Genomic DNA, 16109 nt, shown 5'->3' with positions numbered 1-16109 from the left:
AGAAGGAGGAAATGATCTCTCGAGATTGTTATTGTGCAGGAAGTAGCCCCTTCCTGCACAAAAACAATCCTGCATGCATCATAGACAACCTTGCACCATGGTGCAAGGGTGCCTGTGTTTGGGCTAGGCAGCCAATTGTGTGCCAACGCAGGGGGAAAGGACATGAATGCACCATTGATCATAAATACGGTGCATTCCAGCCCTTTCACGTTGGTGTAGGGCAGGCAGCAAGAAGACTTGTGGCACTGCCCTACGCCAATTCCCCATAAATGAGGCCCTTAGTTTGCAGTCCCTAGCAGAAAGGAATTTAGATAACTCAGCCATACTGCATGTAATAGTTGCATTTGATTTTCCTTACTTCTTAATTGTCCATGTATTCTATGTGTGCCTGTGTGTATGTGTGTTGCAGAGATACAAATTGAGTTCTTCAGTGGCCTTCGGTGAACGCAAAATGGTAGTACTGCGTATAGGTTTGTAGAGTGTCCGTGTAAAACCTTTCACTCAGCAGAAATAATAGCCCTACTCTCTGAACATTGTTCCCAGCGACCTATCAGAACACAAGACCCTAAGCATCACCAGTCGTATCAGACTCTAGTCTACGATGCAAAACACAGAAACGTGCGGAAACTCACAAGACTCCAAAAAGCGACTGCATGGTCAATGCGCCCTAATGCTTTTTGTATGGCAGGTGCGCCGCATAAAATAGTTAAATAAACAAATAATAAAGGCTCATTGTATACAGTGCAAAATCCACTAACCTTACATATTCCATGGTGTATGGATTCTAGCACAATCTTATCTGAATCATATCTTTAGGGTTTCTAGCCTCTCCTAATACTGTCAGAGACTGGGTAAACAAAGGTAATGCCTGAGACTAGTTATGGTATGTGTGTCAAAAACCATCTGGAAACGGAGACTAGATGAGCTTGGTGTTGTTTATCTTTGCTGACAAATCCGGTTTCTTTTCGGTCATAAATAGGTAAAAAATTGAATCCCGCTATCTTTTGAGACAACTAAAGCATGTTGTGAAGATATTTAGTTGAGCCGTGTTTTTACAATTTTTTTTATTACAAGAATATGAATTTAGGAAACAGACAGATGGTAGTGCTCTTTCAAACAATAATCTGGGCTTCGAATGTTGCTGGAGCCAGTAGGTTTGGTAGAGCTGAATACACAAGTTCCTGCAATGTTGCTGTGCCATACAGCCCCTATCCTTTCACAGCTTTCTCTTTCCATGACCTGGCGAAACTAACCCAGTGTCTTGATAATGGTGAAGGATTGTCACTCTTTAGAGCGTGCATCCATAGGCCAATCACCACTTAGTTAAACGATCAGCAGTGAGCTGACAATTGTGCACGTCACCATCAGAGTACTAGGCAATGCAGAAGATGACTTGATCAAGAACTTTCAGCCTCTGAACCAATCATCTGTTTTTATGTCGGGAGCATCCAAAACTAGTAGCCAATCCCAAACCAGGGACCAGTCTAATAAACTCCTCCCATTCCTCAATCAACAGTGAAGCAATCAATATTCCCAATGAAGTAGCCCGTCCCAACAGTGATCTAATTCACAATCCAAAGGCTTAATTGATCACTCAAGAGAATATGGGAATGTTGAATCTTTTTCATACATCTTTGTCTTTCAAGCAAAATCACGTTTCCTAGTCAGTTTGTAAACTCTACTTATGACGAGTGGCCCAAGGTTATACACCAATCCAATGTTTGCTAGTCGATATCCTGGGGTCACAACACACTGAGGATCATGTCCAAGATGGAAGCAGATCTTGTTATCCCTACTGCTGTGTGTTGGATGACTTAATTATTACATTGTTCCTGATGTTTCCCAGCATTGTTCGGAGGGGGTTTGTTCAAGGTCTCGGGCCTCCTCCAGATGGACAGTAGCAAGTCGTAAACCCCATCGGAGACTCTTACAGGTGAAGGAAGGTAGTGTCTTTCAATGCACAGTAGGCTCCTGTGCAGATCATAGCTGACCTGTCTCCAGAGGGGGTTCCAGCTCACCTCTCACGCAGCACGAAAAAGAACATGGTCTTGAGGATGCGTCCGAAACTGCACACCGTGGAGATCAACCAGTGGGAGTGCAGGCTCGGGTCTGTGTTCACCACACACTTGGTGATATCCGTCTAAGAAGGAAAGCAAAAGACATGTTAGGAGAAACCTTAGGTGATTTGAATCTTACACTCTGATCCTAAAACACGCACAGTTCTGTCTTCATGAAAACATTTATTAGGTAACCTCCAGGGGTGTTTAGGACCACTGGCCTGGCCTACATTTGAGTGGTAATGGAAACAGGAAATCTGGTTGAAGCCCAAGGAGAATCCACTTGAAGGACAGTCCCCCATCAGCTTATCCTTGTTCTCCAAAAAAGAAATCAGTATGTGGATTTTCCGCCAGATTTGGCACATTTACAAATTAGAAAGACTTTTATTGCAGCCCAACTCTAGGTCAGGCTCTTTATTCTCAACGAGAAATAAGCAAAATAGCAGCGTTTGCATAACCTCCTGCGGCATAATCAATGCCAGGGAATCAGGCAAAAGAGCTGCCGTCTGTCGAAGGTGACTCTGGAGCAAAGCCTTGCAAATCTGTGCGTTGAGCAAATCGATTGAGGAATCAACTAATCAGAGCATAAACACGCAATACAGAAAATACTACTTCAAAGTATCGAGACAGTTTTTATATTTTCCATCCTCTTGTACACTGCTCTCAGCCATCCCATTCTGTTGCTGACTACATATATTTGTATGATGGCCAACTGAGCTCAGCATCTGCTCCATTTGTCGTGCTTCTTGTGCATATGTGGGGAGGTTCTCAATTGTGGGCGTCCTGAAACATTTCCAGATCAGTTCAAGGGACAGTGAGCTGCCAAAATACATTATTTCCCGCTTTCTACCCAGAGCTGCTAGAGATGGCATTCAGTTCTTGCCTTCTGTTATGGCAAATGGCCCAATAACCACTCATTCCGCTTGAGAATACATGTTTTCCGTAGAATATTCTACCGTCTAGATACTCCCTTATGATGGCGATTACCACTTCTAGCGCCATGTTGTGTTAAACCTCCAGCAGCCTTCGGAGGGGTTGTTATTCCTAAACAGCGCTTTTAAATGGGATCCTTTCAGGATCTTTTTGGAAAGCAATGAGGTACTGGGTCAGTTGCTCGTGAGGGAGGGCATTATTTCATAGGTTCAACCTCGTGTGTGCGAATGAATCTCTGTTACCTATTGATAGGCTGATTGCAGACCTACATCTGATTGAAGAAGAGGTGAAGTCCTTTGAGGTGGGGGCGTCAGAGCTCTGCATTCGAATCACCGATGTGCCAAGTTCATTTGATTTCCCATTGGGAGTTAGACTGTTGTAACATACCCTGAAGGCTGTCTGTAAGCAGAGGAGAGAGAGATGCCTCTGGTGCAGGAAACCAGGGTTCGAGCCTCGAGGTCGCGTCCACATCCTGTGATTCTGGGCAAATCACTTAATCTCCCCGTGCCTGAATGTGTAATGTAAATACGGTGCTATGTAAAGCGCTCCAATACCTTCGGGTCGAGTTCGCGCTATATAAATATGCAACAAAAAATGCAGTATTCCCGTTGGAAGCTGAGAAAGATTTAAGTCACTGGTTAGAGAGACAGCTCCTTGTCACCAGGACCTCAAACGAGGGTTTCTCCTGAGGATCCATATCTGCAGTGGGATGTCTTTGCAGTGAATCCAGCCACTGGAATATAGGAGCAAGCCAGGCTGTTTGCATCCCACCCTGAATGTCCAGCAGTCAGTCATGCACTGGCTCCGGCGATGATTAGGATAAATGACGGACTGTTTCCTCTTTCCAATCTCACAGCTATTGGAGCTTTATCAGCCCTACATCCAAGCACTGATTGTTAGACCCTGTCCGGGAGGCCACAGGGCGGAGTGGGGCTACTGGGGGACAACAGTGGGGGTTGAGGTCATTTTCTAACGGTGTCCTGTGGGCCTGTCCTACTATGGCTCTGCAAACTGAGCCCATTGCATCCTTTCCACACTTGACTCTCAGGGTGGTAAAGGCGAGAAGTAAAAGGCTTCCAAGAGATGTAATGTGTGAGACAAGAGCCCAGAATTCAACTGTCAACCAACAGACACAGTGACATATTGTCCAGCCCAATGATCATCCTAGATAAAAGAAAGTATGTTAATTTCACTGCAAAACAAAATACTACACAGTTCTATTGGGATATTGGCACAGGAAACCCCTCTGTGATTCTACAAAGGCCTCTCCTAGTTCTAGAAATTTCTTTAATGTCGATAGTGGCTCGAATGAAGATCTCCAATCAGCACTGCTTAGGCACAGGTGCAGTTCACTCTGGAACACTCCTCTTACCAATGTGTAGCTCAGTTCAACAGTTCATGCCACAAAACTCACTGGGGCAAAAGTCTAGTGTTGTTATGGCAGGTGTACCTCATGGAAATCAGTGTTTCAGCCTTCTCCCGACTAAGTTCGTCTTCACCTGCTCAGTGGAGGTGCAACGCTTACGGCACTAGAGGGAGTGTTCTTTGAACCTGTTCAGCAGCATCAGCTTCCATAGGGTGAGACTGCTGCAGCAACGTTACTCGATATACAGACTGCTGTCTAGCAGGCCTACGCAGCAGACAATTGTGGCCTCCTAGGCCAGTCAGGTGCTTGGCTCCGGCAGTTGCAACATCCTGGTCCCATTAAAAGCAGCTGTTCATCTTCAGCGTTGATGCCTTTGGCATTGAACTGGGCTTCTCTTGCTTGGCAGCACCAATGTTGGAAAGCAGCAGCAGACACACGGCAGGGGTGTCGGATGCATAATGTTGCTTTCAGTTGAATGTCTTGGTGCACTTCACAACTGGAACTGATTGGGGAAAGGGGGAGACCCCTCATGACACGGGTCAGTTCCTGCCTTCGTTTCCTACAGGTAGTGGGCTTTCTCCCGTGGGTCCTGATTCTTGGAACATGCTGGGCTTCTCAATCTGGACAGTCTCCTCTTCCAAGACCATGTCCTATCCTTCCCTCTCTGAGCAGACAGGCAAGCTTTTAGACTTTAATCTGACCCCCACCTCCTCGAATATGTTGCAGACTACAGACAATGTCCCCTCACACCTGGAAGACTGGCTGTCAAGAAGATACCAGCTCTGACCACACAGCAGCTCTTGAATACTCTGCACAGCACCCTCTTCCTTGGTCAAGAAGAATGTGGAACTGCAATAAGGGGAGGTGGTCTGGATCCCACTTTTGTAATAATTGTCCATACAGTGGAGGTAGATTCACTGTCTAAGTCTTTCTAATCAGTTTGGGGTATTTTTCTCTTTCAAATACAATTTTCTGTCTGTCTTGCAGACACAGCCTTTGTGCAAGGTAATGATTTTCACAGTAGGTAGCAATGATGCTGGCTCCAAGCAGAAGTACCCAAATCAAGGCCCCTGTAAGTTTGAAATCTCTCTATTTGGCTATCATCAACCTTACCGAAGCAATAATCACAGACGGACAAAAGAGCATGTCGGCCTAGAAACCTACTCACCTTTAACAACAGAAATAGCTCATCCATCCCTCAACCCTATTATCTACCATTCAGCAGTGCTCAATAAGAACTAAACAGTAGCCCTTTGCTAACAAGTTTCCCATTATGTCTGTTGCCACAATGACCTAAGTGTCTCTCTCTCCACCCTCCAGTCACAGTAATGCAGCTAATACACTTCTGTTTGGGGCAGCTGTCGCCACCTTCCATATTGTGCCATGCTAAATCAGGTGCCATCGAGAATGAATGCCAATGATCCTAGCACTCAGACTCTTACTATACAGAGAGTCTGGGACTCACATTAAAGGAGGACTTGGCATAAATGGAGGTCAGAAGATCACACTCACCTACTGCACAGAAAAATGGTCTGGTTAATGGCACTGGGGCTTATTTACAAGCCCCCTGCGCCGCCGGTGCATCACTTTTTATCCAATAAAAGTGATGCACCGGTGGTGCACGGGGTTTGTAAATAAGACCCATAGTTTCACAAAACCTGTTATGCTGCCATGACTATTGGTTCAATTCTTTTTTATTGAGCATATGTAATTTAGTACAAATACACCTACCTATAACCAAAGGCTGTGACGTAAACAGCTTGTAATTAAAATGAACTCACTCCACCACGTCTGTCAATCTCCTTAGTTTCTTTTATTCCTGCCTCACTGAAGGTTTTATGTGGAGGTATGCTAAGCATGCTTAGCATATCTCAGACTCCTTTCGTACTCTAAATGCCTAGCATGTCGCAGATGTCCATAGAGACTCTGTCAGCCTTGCTTGCTGAACTACTCTCAGGGTCCCTTTGTTTGACTGCATCCAGTTTGTCTGTGTTACCTAATAATTTAATAAGTCTAGTATGTGATAGCTCCTTGAAGTGCTGTGCCAGAAATGATATACTGAGTGCCCAAGTTTCCACAAATTGTGCCTCCCATTGGTCAAGTGCTGCAGAGACTTTATCCATGCCCAGTAGGTCCCATTTCTTTTATAGCCGGTTTTCGTCATCTTGCACTGTCTCAGTGCTCCACAAGGAAGTAGTAGCCTGCCCAGCAGTTCGCAGAGTAGGTATATACATCTTCCCCCTAGTGGGTATGTTTATTTATTTGGAGGCCCAATATTGCGTATTCCGGGACTTGTGGGATATCTGTCGCTAGCATAGAGTGTGTCATTTAATATGTCTTGCCAGTATCTTTTTAATTTGACGCAGTATCATAGCAAATGCAGCAGAGTACCAGTCCCTCTGTAACCTCTCCAGCACTCCCCCGCCTTCAAGGCTTCCATGTCTGTATCCTTGCTGATATATAGTACCGGTATAGTGTGGTTTTCAGCATGGCTTCTCTGCCTATGGCAATTGTGGCAATCCCCTGTGTTCTATAAAAGATATGTGATTATTCTATGTTTGTAAATGAGTGACCAGTTTCTCCTCCCATCTCTTCTGTCCTGGGGATTCGCTTACTTAAGTCGTGTGGGTGAGAAATTTTTATAGGTCAGACAACTACTGTTTGTTGCGTCTCTTTGTAAGTTGCCACCTCTCAAATATCGCCAGCGGGCATACTAGCATGAAGTCTGCTTGCGCCATGCGTGGCCCAGTGTCTAATAGGGAGGTATTTCAGCCTCTTACCCTCCTGAAGCCCAAAATCTTTCTTATTCCGTTTGAGTGAGCAGAGAATGGTTTGGTCATAAAAATGTCTGATTCTTTTTTCCTCCTGCTTTCTGCCATGCATCAAAGACTTCTGTTATGGCTGTGGAGAAGTCAGAGTTGCCTTTGATAGGCATTAGCGGAGAGGGAAAGGTAGTGCATTTCTTTGTGATTCCCCAGAGCATCCCATTTGGGCAAGGTAGCTCTGGTGATTGCAGAAAAGTGCAGGTCCAGCAGACAATGTTTTTGTGGTAGACAGAATGCTTTCCAGATACGAGTCCCAACTATTGTCTGGTCTCTGAAAAACCAGTGCTTTACACTCAGTTTCTACTCCGTTGCCCCCGCTCATCTGCTAGTAGTTAATCATATTTGTTAGACATGACATGCTTGGCGTGGTACTCCTCCAAACCTTTTGCCTTCACTCCATTAATTTGCTGAACTCATTTCTGATAACATTAGGACTCTTTGCACTTTATCACTCCTAACCAGTGCTAAAGTGCTTGTGCTCCCTCCTCAAAACATGGTAGAAATTGAACTACACCTAATTGGCACATTTAATTAACTTGTAAGTCCCTAGTAAATGGTACTAGGGCCTGTAAATTAAATGCTGCAGTGCTCAGTGTGCCACCTACTAAAGTAGCCTTTTAAATCATGGCTCAGGCCTGCCATTGCAGCATGTAGTGCAGTTTTAAACTGCCATTTCGACTTGGCAAAATAAAACTTTGCCAGGCCTAAACTTTCCTTTTTAATACTTAACAGTCACCCCTAAGGTAGGTCCTAAACGTTCTCACGGCAGGGTCATGGTATTAAAAACAGACATGTGTGTTTAAGTTTTACATGTCAAGGGAGTGAAAAACTCTTACAGTCATTTTTCACTGCTGGAAGGCTTATCTCTCTCATTGGCTAACACTGGGTTACTTTATTGCAGTTAATAAGTGCTAAGCTCAGATTGGGAGAAGATAGCGTAATTATGTTTGCATTCAATTGACTTATAATTTAAAATCCTCTTTAATAGGAAAGTCGGATTTCAGATTATAATTTTTAAAATGCCACTTTTAGAAAGTTTGCATTTCCCTGCCCAAAGTATCAGAGGCCTTTCTACTAGTTTCCAGCTATCTGGGCTTGTTAATGGTTCCCCTATCAAGAATGTGTTTTGGACTTAGACAGTGAACAATGAGAACTGGGTGTTGCTGGGATAGGGTGTTCCTGGCAGAATTGCTGGGCAGGAGCTGTACCCTGCCCTGATAACATTTCGAAGGGCCTTGACCACAGCACACACAAAGGAGCCTAACACCAGGCCTGGTCTGCCTTTTGTCACCCTAAACCAGTGGTTTTCAAACTTGTAATACTGCGTCACCCGTGAAAAAAAATCACCGGGCCCCCCTCAAAAATTTTCACAATTATTCTATTAAACTGCCAATGTTTAAATATGTCTAGACCTATTTAAACATTGTATTTAAAATGTTGTTACTTTTTTAAAAATGCAATAAAATACATGATTGCCAAGCATACTATTCTGGCCAAGCAGGCCTTACTGATGCATAAAAGTATCCACAGTGTGATTATTAGAATTGGGGGTGGGGGTTTTAAAGGATATTTGGAGTTCCTTCCCTTTTGACACTGTCTCCCAGCCAGGATATAAATTACAAAAGAGGTTAGTGATGGCCCAATATGAAGCAGCTTACTGCAGCTTATTTTTTTCTGCTGGAAACAAAGCACCGTTATCAACGTAATGCTTCTTTTGGCCAGAGCCTGGCGCCCCCCTGAGATCAACTGAGACCCCCTAGGAGGGGGTCGACCCCCAGTTTGAAGACCCCTGCCCTAGACAGTTTGAAGCCAGGACACAGGCAGAGGAAGAACTGACCAGAACCAATTTTAGGATAAGTCAGGATATTTCCTCACACAAAGGCTGGCACTAGGTATAAAAAGAAGACCTTCAGAACCATTCATCAGAAAACTCCTGAATCTGTGTAAGAAACAGAAGGATTGCCCTGCTTCCAGAAGGACTGCTTGAAGTACTGCTTTGCTGTTTATGGAAGAAAGATTGGATCTGCTGGCCTTGCTCATAGGCTACCCACAGTGAATCCAGGGGTCAGCTGGCGGACCGCCTGTGTGAGCTACAGGGTCACAACACTCTTCGTGAGGCCTCCCTGCTACTGCCTAGCTGAGCATCTGGGCCCGCCTGAACCTGGAGTTAGTCCAGAACACCAAGAGCTGCCCCGTCCCAGGTCCTGGAACCTTGGCTGGCATCAGTGAGAGCTCCTCCAAAAAGAAAAAGGTGAAACTCCTGAAGTTTGGGTTCCTCGCGACCATGAACAGGCCTGTTCATCTGCTGCCCGAGAAGACTGCCAGCAAGACCTTTTCTTCACGCAGTCGTTAACCGGCCACAATGACTGGCAATGCGAGACCTGCATTTCGTGCCAATAGCGGCTACCTTTGTGCCCAACTACCAGAAGAGTTAAGCTCAAGTTAATTTTGTGGCTTTTGTGGTTCACCAGACAAGAATTGTGGTTGTTGCTTGATTGGGGCTTCCGCCTCTCTCAGCAAATAACCCAATTTCTTACAATATTTCTTTGAGATTTCTCATATGAAACTTTCAATTAAGCCCTGCAGTTTACTCAACATCCATTTTGGGGGTTTCAGGGTAAGTATGTGCATTACGTATAATATCTTCAGTTGTGGAGTCATCTTAATTGTGGCAAATCTCCCCAGGAAGGATAGCCCATTCACAAACCATGATTGCAGGTCTTTATTGTCATGGTCTGTAAACATGTGTAGTTAATCGCTGCTAATGAGGACACAATTTCGACACCCAGGCATTGTATGTGGCCATTACATGAGAATTAAAAATTTGACTTCAGTTCTTTTTGTTGCTCAGCCTGGGTGAGTAAATGTAGGATTTGTGATTTCTTTGTGCTTATTTTAAAACCTGAGGCTCAGCCAAAAGATTTAAGCTCTGACAACAGGGCAGGAATCGATCGCAGAGGTGTGTGAGTATTAGCAGCACATCATGAGCATAAAGTGCTATCTTATGGACCTGAGAGCAAATTTTCAGGCCCTGAATGGCTGGGTTGTCCCCTATGCGCTAATCCATGGGCCCCATATATTGCGCAAAGAAGAGCAGGGACAGGGAGAAACCTAGTCTTGTACCTTTGCCAATTGTGAAAGGCTAAGAGGTCACCCCATTGACCCTTAGACCAACGGTGTGCCTAACATAGCCACTCAGCACTCACGCCTTAAATCTAGTGCCCAAACCTATCTTGTCCAGGAACCTTGTCAGAACTGACCAGAACACACGTCAAAGACCTTATCTGCATCAAAAGACAACAGCAAAGACAAGTCTTGGTGTTTTTTATTTTGCCCAGGATTTGTAGAGCCAGTTTTGTATTGTCTCCACATGCCCTCTCTGATATAATCCGATTTGATTTGGATCCATTAGTCCCTGTATGTGCAGTCCACGTCTCTTAGCTAGTAGTCCAGTGAACATTTTGGCAAATGCATTCAATTAATGAGATAGAGCTGTAGGAGTCGCAATTAGTGGGCTTTTCCTTTGCGTATGGGTCACTATTATTACCGCATCAACTACTGACTCTGTTAACATCCCTATATCATTAAATGAGTTAAAAAGACTAGAAAGGACAGAAGCTATAGCATGATGGAATATTTTGTAGAATAAGGATTTGAACCTGTCAGGGCCTGGGCCTTGTTAACTTGCAGTCTAGCAATGCTAGTGATCATCTCTTTACCTGGTGAGTCAGTAGCGATGTGAGAGATACGAGTCTAAAGCCTCCCTGGGCCTTCTTGGCAGTGTAGAGTTCTCTGTAAAATTCCGGGAAGGCCCTGGCAGTTTCCACATTTCTGTTGATCACATCCAGTCTGTGGTCTGTGATCTCTACTTGCCAGGTTTATCTTAGACTTAAGTCTACAGGTGAGCAACCTGCCAGTTCTTTTGCCTCCTTTAGAATATCTCGGTTGCAAGCGTCGTCAGCGCATATTCAGCTTTATCCATATCTGTTGATTTAAGTTGCTCTCTAGCCGCTAACAAAAGTTGCCATACTTTTCAAGCACCAATTTACTTATGCACAGGCTCAAGTGCCTTTCCCTGTCTTTCCAGTTCCACCCTTTTCTGCCTTCTAGCCATGATAGCCTGAATCTGTCCCATAATAAACCTATGTTAGTGTCATCTCGGTCATTCTCTTGCAAGAAGTGTTGAATTACTTTGTATTTCGATTTTGTGCCATTTGTGTTTAAGTATGTTATCACTGAGTCTCTAGTTGTTTCCCTGTTCTAAGTGGCCAGGGAATGAGCAGTGTAGGGGACAATGGTGCATGGTCTGAGAGGGCAGCAGCCTTTATTTTTACCAATTCAGCCTTAGTGGGGATTTGTGTTGTGCCTAAAAATGATCTAACCTGGCATAGGTCTGATGCACGTTTGAGAAAACCATATAGTCCTTGGACTCTAAGTGCTTTGAACGCCAGGTATCGGTCATGTTCATTTTACTCAACCAAGTCAACCCCTTGTGTCAAGGCACTCATCTGGCCTGACCTCTGTACCAATCTATCTAACGTTGGGCCCATGACAATATTCAAGTTGCCTCCTACCAGAATGTTCCTAAACGGGCAAGTTAATACCTCCGCCTGGGCATCTCTGATGAAGTTCTTGCCTTTCATATTTTGTGGCAATGGTGAACAAGTACCAGCCAATATACAGCTGAACTGGCTACAACTCACCCCCATATGTAGATAATACTTCCTCCCTAAAGGAGGTGGCCAGTAACACCGCCACCCCTAAACTTATTTGGGATTTAAGAAACATATTGTCTAGGGAACCATTTCGGGCAGAGTTGACTCTATTGATGCCTGAGGAAATGTGTCTCCTGGAGCAGGCAAATGTCACATTCCAAGGCTTTTAGCATATTAAGTAGGGTCACTAGAGCATTAAGACTCTTGACATTCAAGCTATCTTTTTTAAGCATCTAGTTTGGGGTTGGATACGCTTTCATGATTGATTCTGGTGCTGTAAGCAACAAGTGGGCCGTAGGCGCACTGAAGTATGGTTGGGAATAACTGCCTTATTTTAAAAAAAAGACTGGAACTGATGGCACCCTTACTTTAAACTGATGAATGATAGTAACGTCCTACAGCTCCCCCTAACTGGGAATCATTAAAACTGGAATGTGGTCCTGGCCACGTCTCTCATACCAACAAGTCATTCTGTCCCTAATAACTGTAGTAAAGAACTTGTGTCCTGCTCAACTGTATCCCTTATCAATATAATACTGAAATGTACCTCTGCCTTCCCCTAAAAAATGTCTATGTTCCCCAAGTCAATGTCAGTCTCAAAGCTACGTCCGGCTTGGGAGTCCTCAATAGATGGACAACCCATCCTTCCCAGTCATCTGCATTCACTTTGAGTTTGCTAATGACATCACTCCTTTCTCTCCAGATCGCCCCCACTGTGGGTGTTAGGATCTTTTTCTTCGAGTTTGCTTTGGTCCATTTGCCAGATCTGCGTCTCATGTTGGGCTGTGACTGGAAGCTGAATGCAATGGTTTTCCTCCCTCTTGGACATCGCCCGGTCCGAAGATGCTAATCGCCTCCTTCAGATGTACCCTCCCATGTAAACATAATTCTAAATGAGCATACCCATTTATATTTCACACCCTTCTCTGCTACGTGGCTAGTCGCCAGGTGGAGGAGGTTGTGTTTCTACTGGGTGACCAAAGATAAGTGCTAATGGAGCTACTGCTTAGCCCCCTCAAAGGTCACAACACCTGTTTCTCATGCTGCTGTCAAGGTATGTTCCTTCTGTCTGTAATAGTACACACGTTAGAATGTCTGGGCTATGCCAGTGGCCCTAAAGACAGGGTCCAGCTGATGCATTCTGTTCAGGCGAATCTCCGATTCCTGCAGTTCCTGACAGATCCGTCTGAACAGGGATCTATTTTTAAGATCTTCCATATGTGGTTGCAGATCTAAATCCTGGTCCTTGCGCATGATCATCTCTTGGAATAGGGCCTCTATCTCCTCCTTTCTGGCATCCCCAGAATCCTCCACTGTAGAGACCCACTCCACCAACCCTGTCAAGTCTTGCCCCACCTTTCTAACCTCTTTTGCCACCTCTACCTTAAGGGCGGATATATCATCTCTGATATTGCCAAAGAGGCCCTCAATGAAAGAGCAGGCGATAGGGGCCTCTGTTTTCATGCAACTTTGAAGGGTGTCCGCTTTCTTTGCAGCATTCTTGCAACCATGTCCTTGAGTGTAGTTTCTTTTTTGCTTTTACTCAAAGTTAGGTCTAAATGCAAATGTGAGGCCTGTTTCACTTGAGGGCTGCCTGTCCAGGATCTGCTATTGTAGGTTTGGCAGTGCCACAGAGAAGTTCTTATCTTGAGTGTATTTCGGGTGACACTCCCAAGGATCGATTACTGTAACAGGTTCTATCTTAACCTTGCGTCAGGCCGCCCTGAATAGGCTCCAGAGTCTGCAGAACGCAGCTGCACGCTTCACTTTTGAAATCCCTAAATAGGACTCTGCTAGAGGAGCCATCAGGAATCTCAACTGGCTACTTGTCTGACAACCCGTCAGATTCAAGGCTCTTTGTCTGGCCTATAAATCACTACATGGACTGGGTCCAGTCCATTTCCAGGAGAAGCCCAAATGGTATGTCCCAGGGAGGCCGCTTCGCTCAGGCTCTGCCATGAATTTCACTGTCCCCTCTTTTAGGAGGACAACCTGGGCTGGGAAGTTTCTTCATGACCACAGCTGTGCTCTGGATTAGCCTACCACTCACACTAAAAAAGCTGCTCCCTCTCTACTCGCTTTCAGAAAGGCCTTTAAGACTTGGCTCTTTTCACAGGACTAGGAGACTTCTGACCATCTGCTAACAGGTTTGTAGCTATACCTGTTTCAATAGCGCCAATGCGGGCATGAGTCTGCGCTCTAAAAGTCACATTCATTCATTTATTCATCACTAGTTAATATCTCTCAGAGGGATGATTACTGTCTACTGGTGGAGAAATTATTTTTGCACAGACTGAGCTGTACTCGGACACACCATTTTGCTGAGGCGCAGTATATGCTTTAATCATGATAGATTCCACCCAGCCACCTTTGATGGAATTTCCAGTACTCCCCCCATAAGATACTCTGCAAGGCAAGTCCTGACTCCAGGGCCGTTTCTACCATTAGGCAAGACTAGGCAGCCACCTAGGACGGCAAAGGGGGGAGGGCGGCAAAAAACATGAGTTTGGGAATCCCCTTGAATGGCCTTCGACCTCAAAAGCGCATTAGGTAGCCCCTTCTACAATTCGACGTGACGTCACGTTCAGCATCACGGGGGGGTGGGGGGGGGGGGGGGGTTGCGTGACGATTTACGGCTTCTGATTCGCTCTCAACCCGATCGGAGTCGGACCTCTGTGCTCGCACGGTCGCACCCTGTGCTGACCCCAAGGTGCCTGCCTGCCCGCTTCGAGGAGCATCTTCAGAGACGTAAAACTACCACCTTATATGAAATCAGATCTACTCTTGTGTGTTTCTCCGGGAACGAAGTAAAAGACATTTAAATTTGCAAGACACTTGCTGTGTGTAGAGCACTGTTTACCATCCAGTGCTTCAAATGGACAGATACTTACAGGCACCGAGTATCCGAACTTCATTAATTCGAAGGGGAGAGCACCTGCACTTCTTAGCAGTGATGCAATGCTTTTAGCACGAGAGTACCTGCACTTCTCAGAAGCAAACCGGTACTCTGAGATACAGAGTACCTACACGTTAAGATTCCTTGCCTATGTCAAGAACTGAGCATGACGTAATGGTGCTCCACGGGTCCTGGTAGGAGTCGCACTGGTCCCACTGCGCCTCACCGGTTTCATTTATCCACTACCTTTTAAGGGGCCAGTGGGGAGGGCAGGGGCGTGACAGCACTGGCTATTTAAGACTCGGTGTCAAAGCCTGCTTCATCCGAAGGATTTGCAAGTAGAAGAACTACACTACTTGCGATGATCCAACAGTAAATCCTTGATATGTGTATTTGGCACCGCAGCAACACAGTGAAACACTACTATACTAAACTCCTCCGTGGGTGCTAGTTCCAAAGCAAGTGCTGTGGCACCTACGTATGGTAACCTTTCTGCCTCACTGCCCCAGACTCCTAAGCATCTAAACCTCAGTTAAAACTTCCTCAGTCCTGTCCACCCTGCTCCCCTGGACTGGCAGCACCCTCTTCACTAGCTCTCCCCATGCCCCAAAAGTAAGCATGCCCTGCTGTCCTCTCTTCCATATTATCCACCATGCATACCTGGCAGGAACGGGAAGATAAAGTTTGCGTATGCACTCATCTCATGGGAGCCTCATAGCGAGACCATGGTATGAGGAATATGGGTGTAAATAATGTAACTTATCATTAGGGGTGCATTTGTAGCGACTACACACATTGGTGGAAATTCTGCCACAGACAATCAACTATTGCTAGAAATTCCGCTGGCAGGTAGGTTTGCTCATTTTAGCAGGAATCCATCCAGGTGATTTACACCTTCCTAGGGGCATGTCAAAATATGGCAACATTCCCTCTGCCGGCATGCAGAGTTGCAAAATCTGCAGCGGAAGGATGATACTTCTGCTGCTCAAACTCTGAACCTGACCCTTGTTGTATTTGCTTCTGTAGAATAGGTCTGCAATATGAACAATCTTCAAATCTCATACTATGGTTCAATACCGCATTCATACTAACGCCTCTGTAGAATGATGAATTTCCATCTACCTCACATTCTGTTTTATTGTTTAATGTTGAATACAAGTTCTTTTATATCTAATGCATTAATTCTTCTAGCCTGAATGACAGGGGGAGAGATTGATGGTAGTAAAAGGGAGAGGGCGGCATTTTTCAATTCTCGCCTAGAGCGGCAAAACACCTAGAAACGGCCCTGCCTGACTCAATGGGTGACATTGGCCTCCA

The 16109-nt window shown here is 45.2% G+C and overlaps 1 protein-coding gene across 1 annotated transcript in view; it reads right to left on the bottom strand.

The window, feature by feature from the left end:
* Positions 1–1049: 1049 nt before the first annotated feature.
* The window catches only part of BOK (BCL2 family apoptosis regulator BOK), a 184229-nt gene continuing 169169 nt past the window's right edge, over positions 1050–16109 (bottom strand). The window contains exon 4 of the mRNA XM_085634165.1: positions 1050–2140. Coding sequence (XP_085490291.1) covers positions 2015–2140 — 126 coding nt within the window. The 3' untranslated portion in view covers positions 1050–2014. The remainder of the gene's footprint in view (positions 2141–16109) is intronic.

Source organism: Triturus cristatus, chromosome 11 (genome assembly GCF_964204655.1).
Source record: "Triturus cristatus chromosome 11, aTriCri1.1, whole genome shotgun sequence".
Lineage (NCBI taxonomy): Eukaryota > Metazoa > Chordata > Amphibia > Caudata > Salamandridae > Triturus > Triturus cristatus.
The sequence above is the reverse complement of the archived record's forward strand: the minus strand, read 5'-3'. Positions and strand labels throughout refer to the sequence as shown.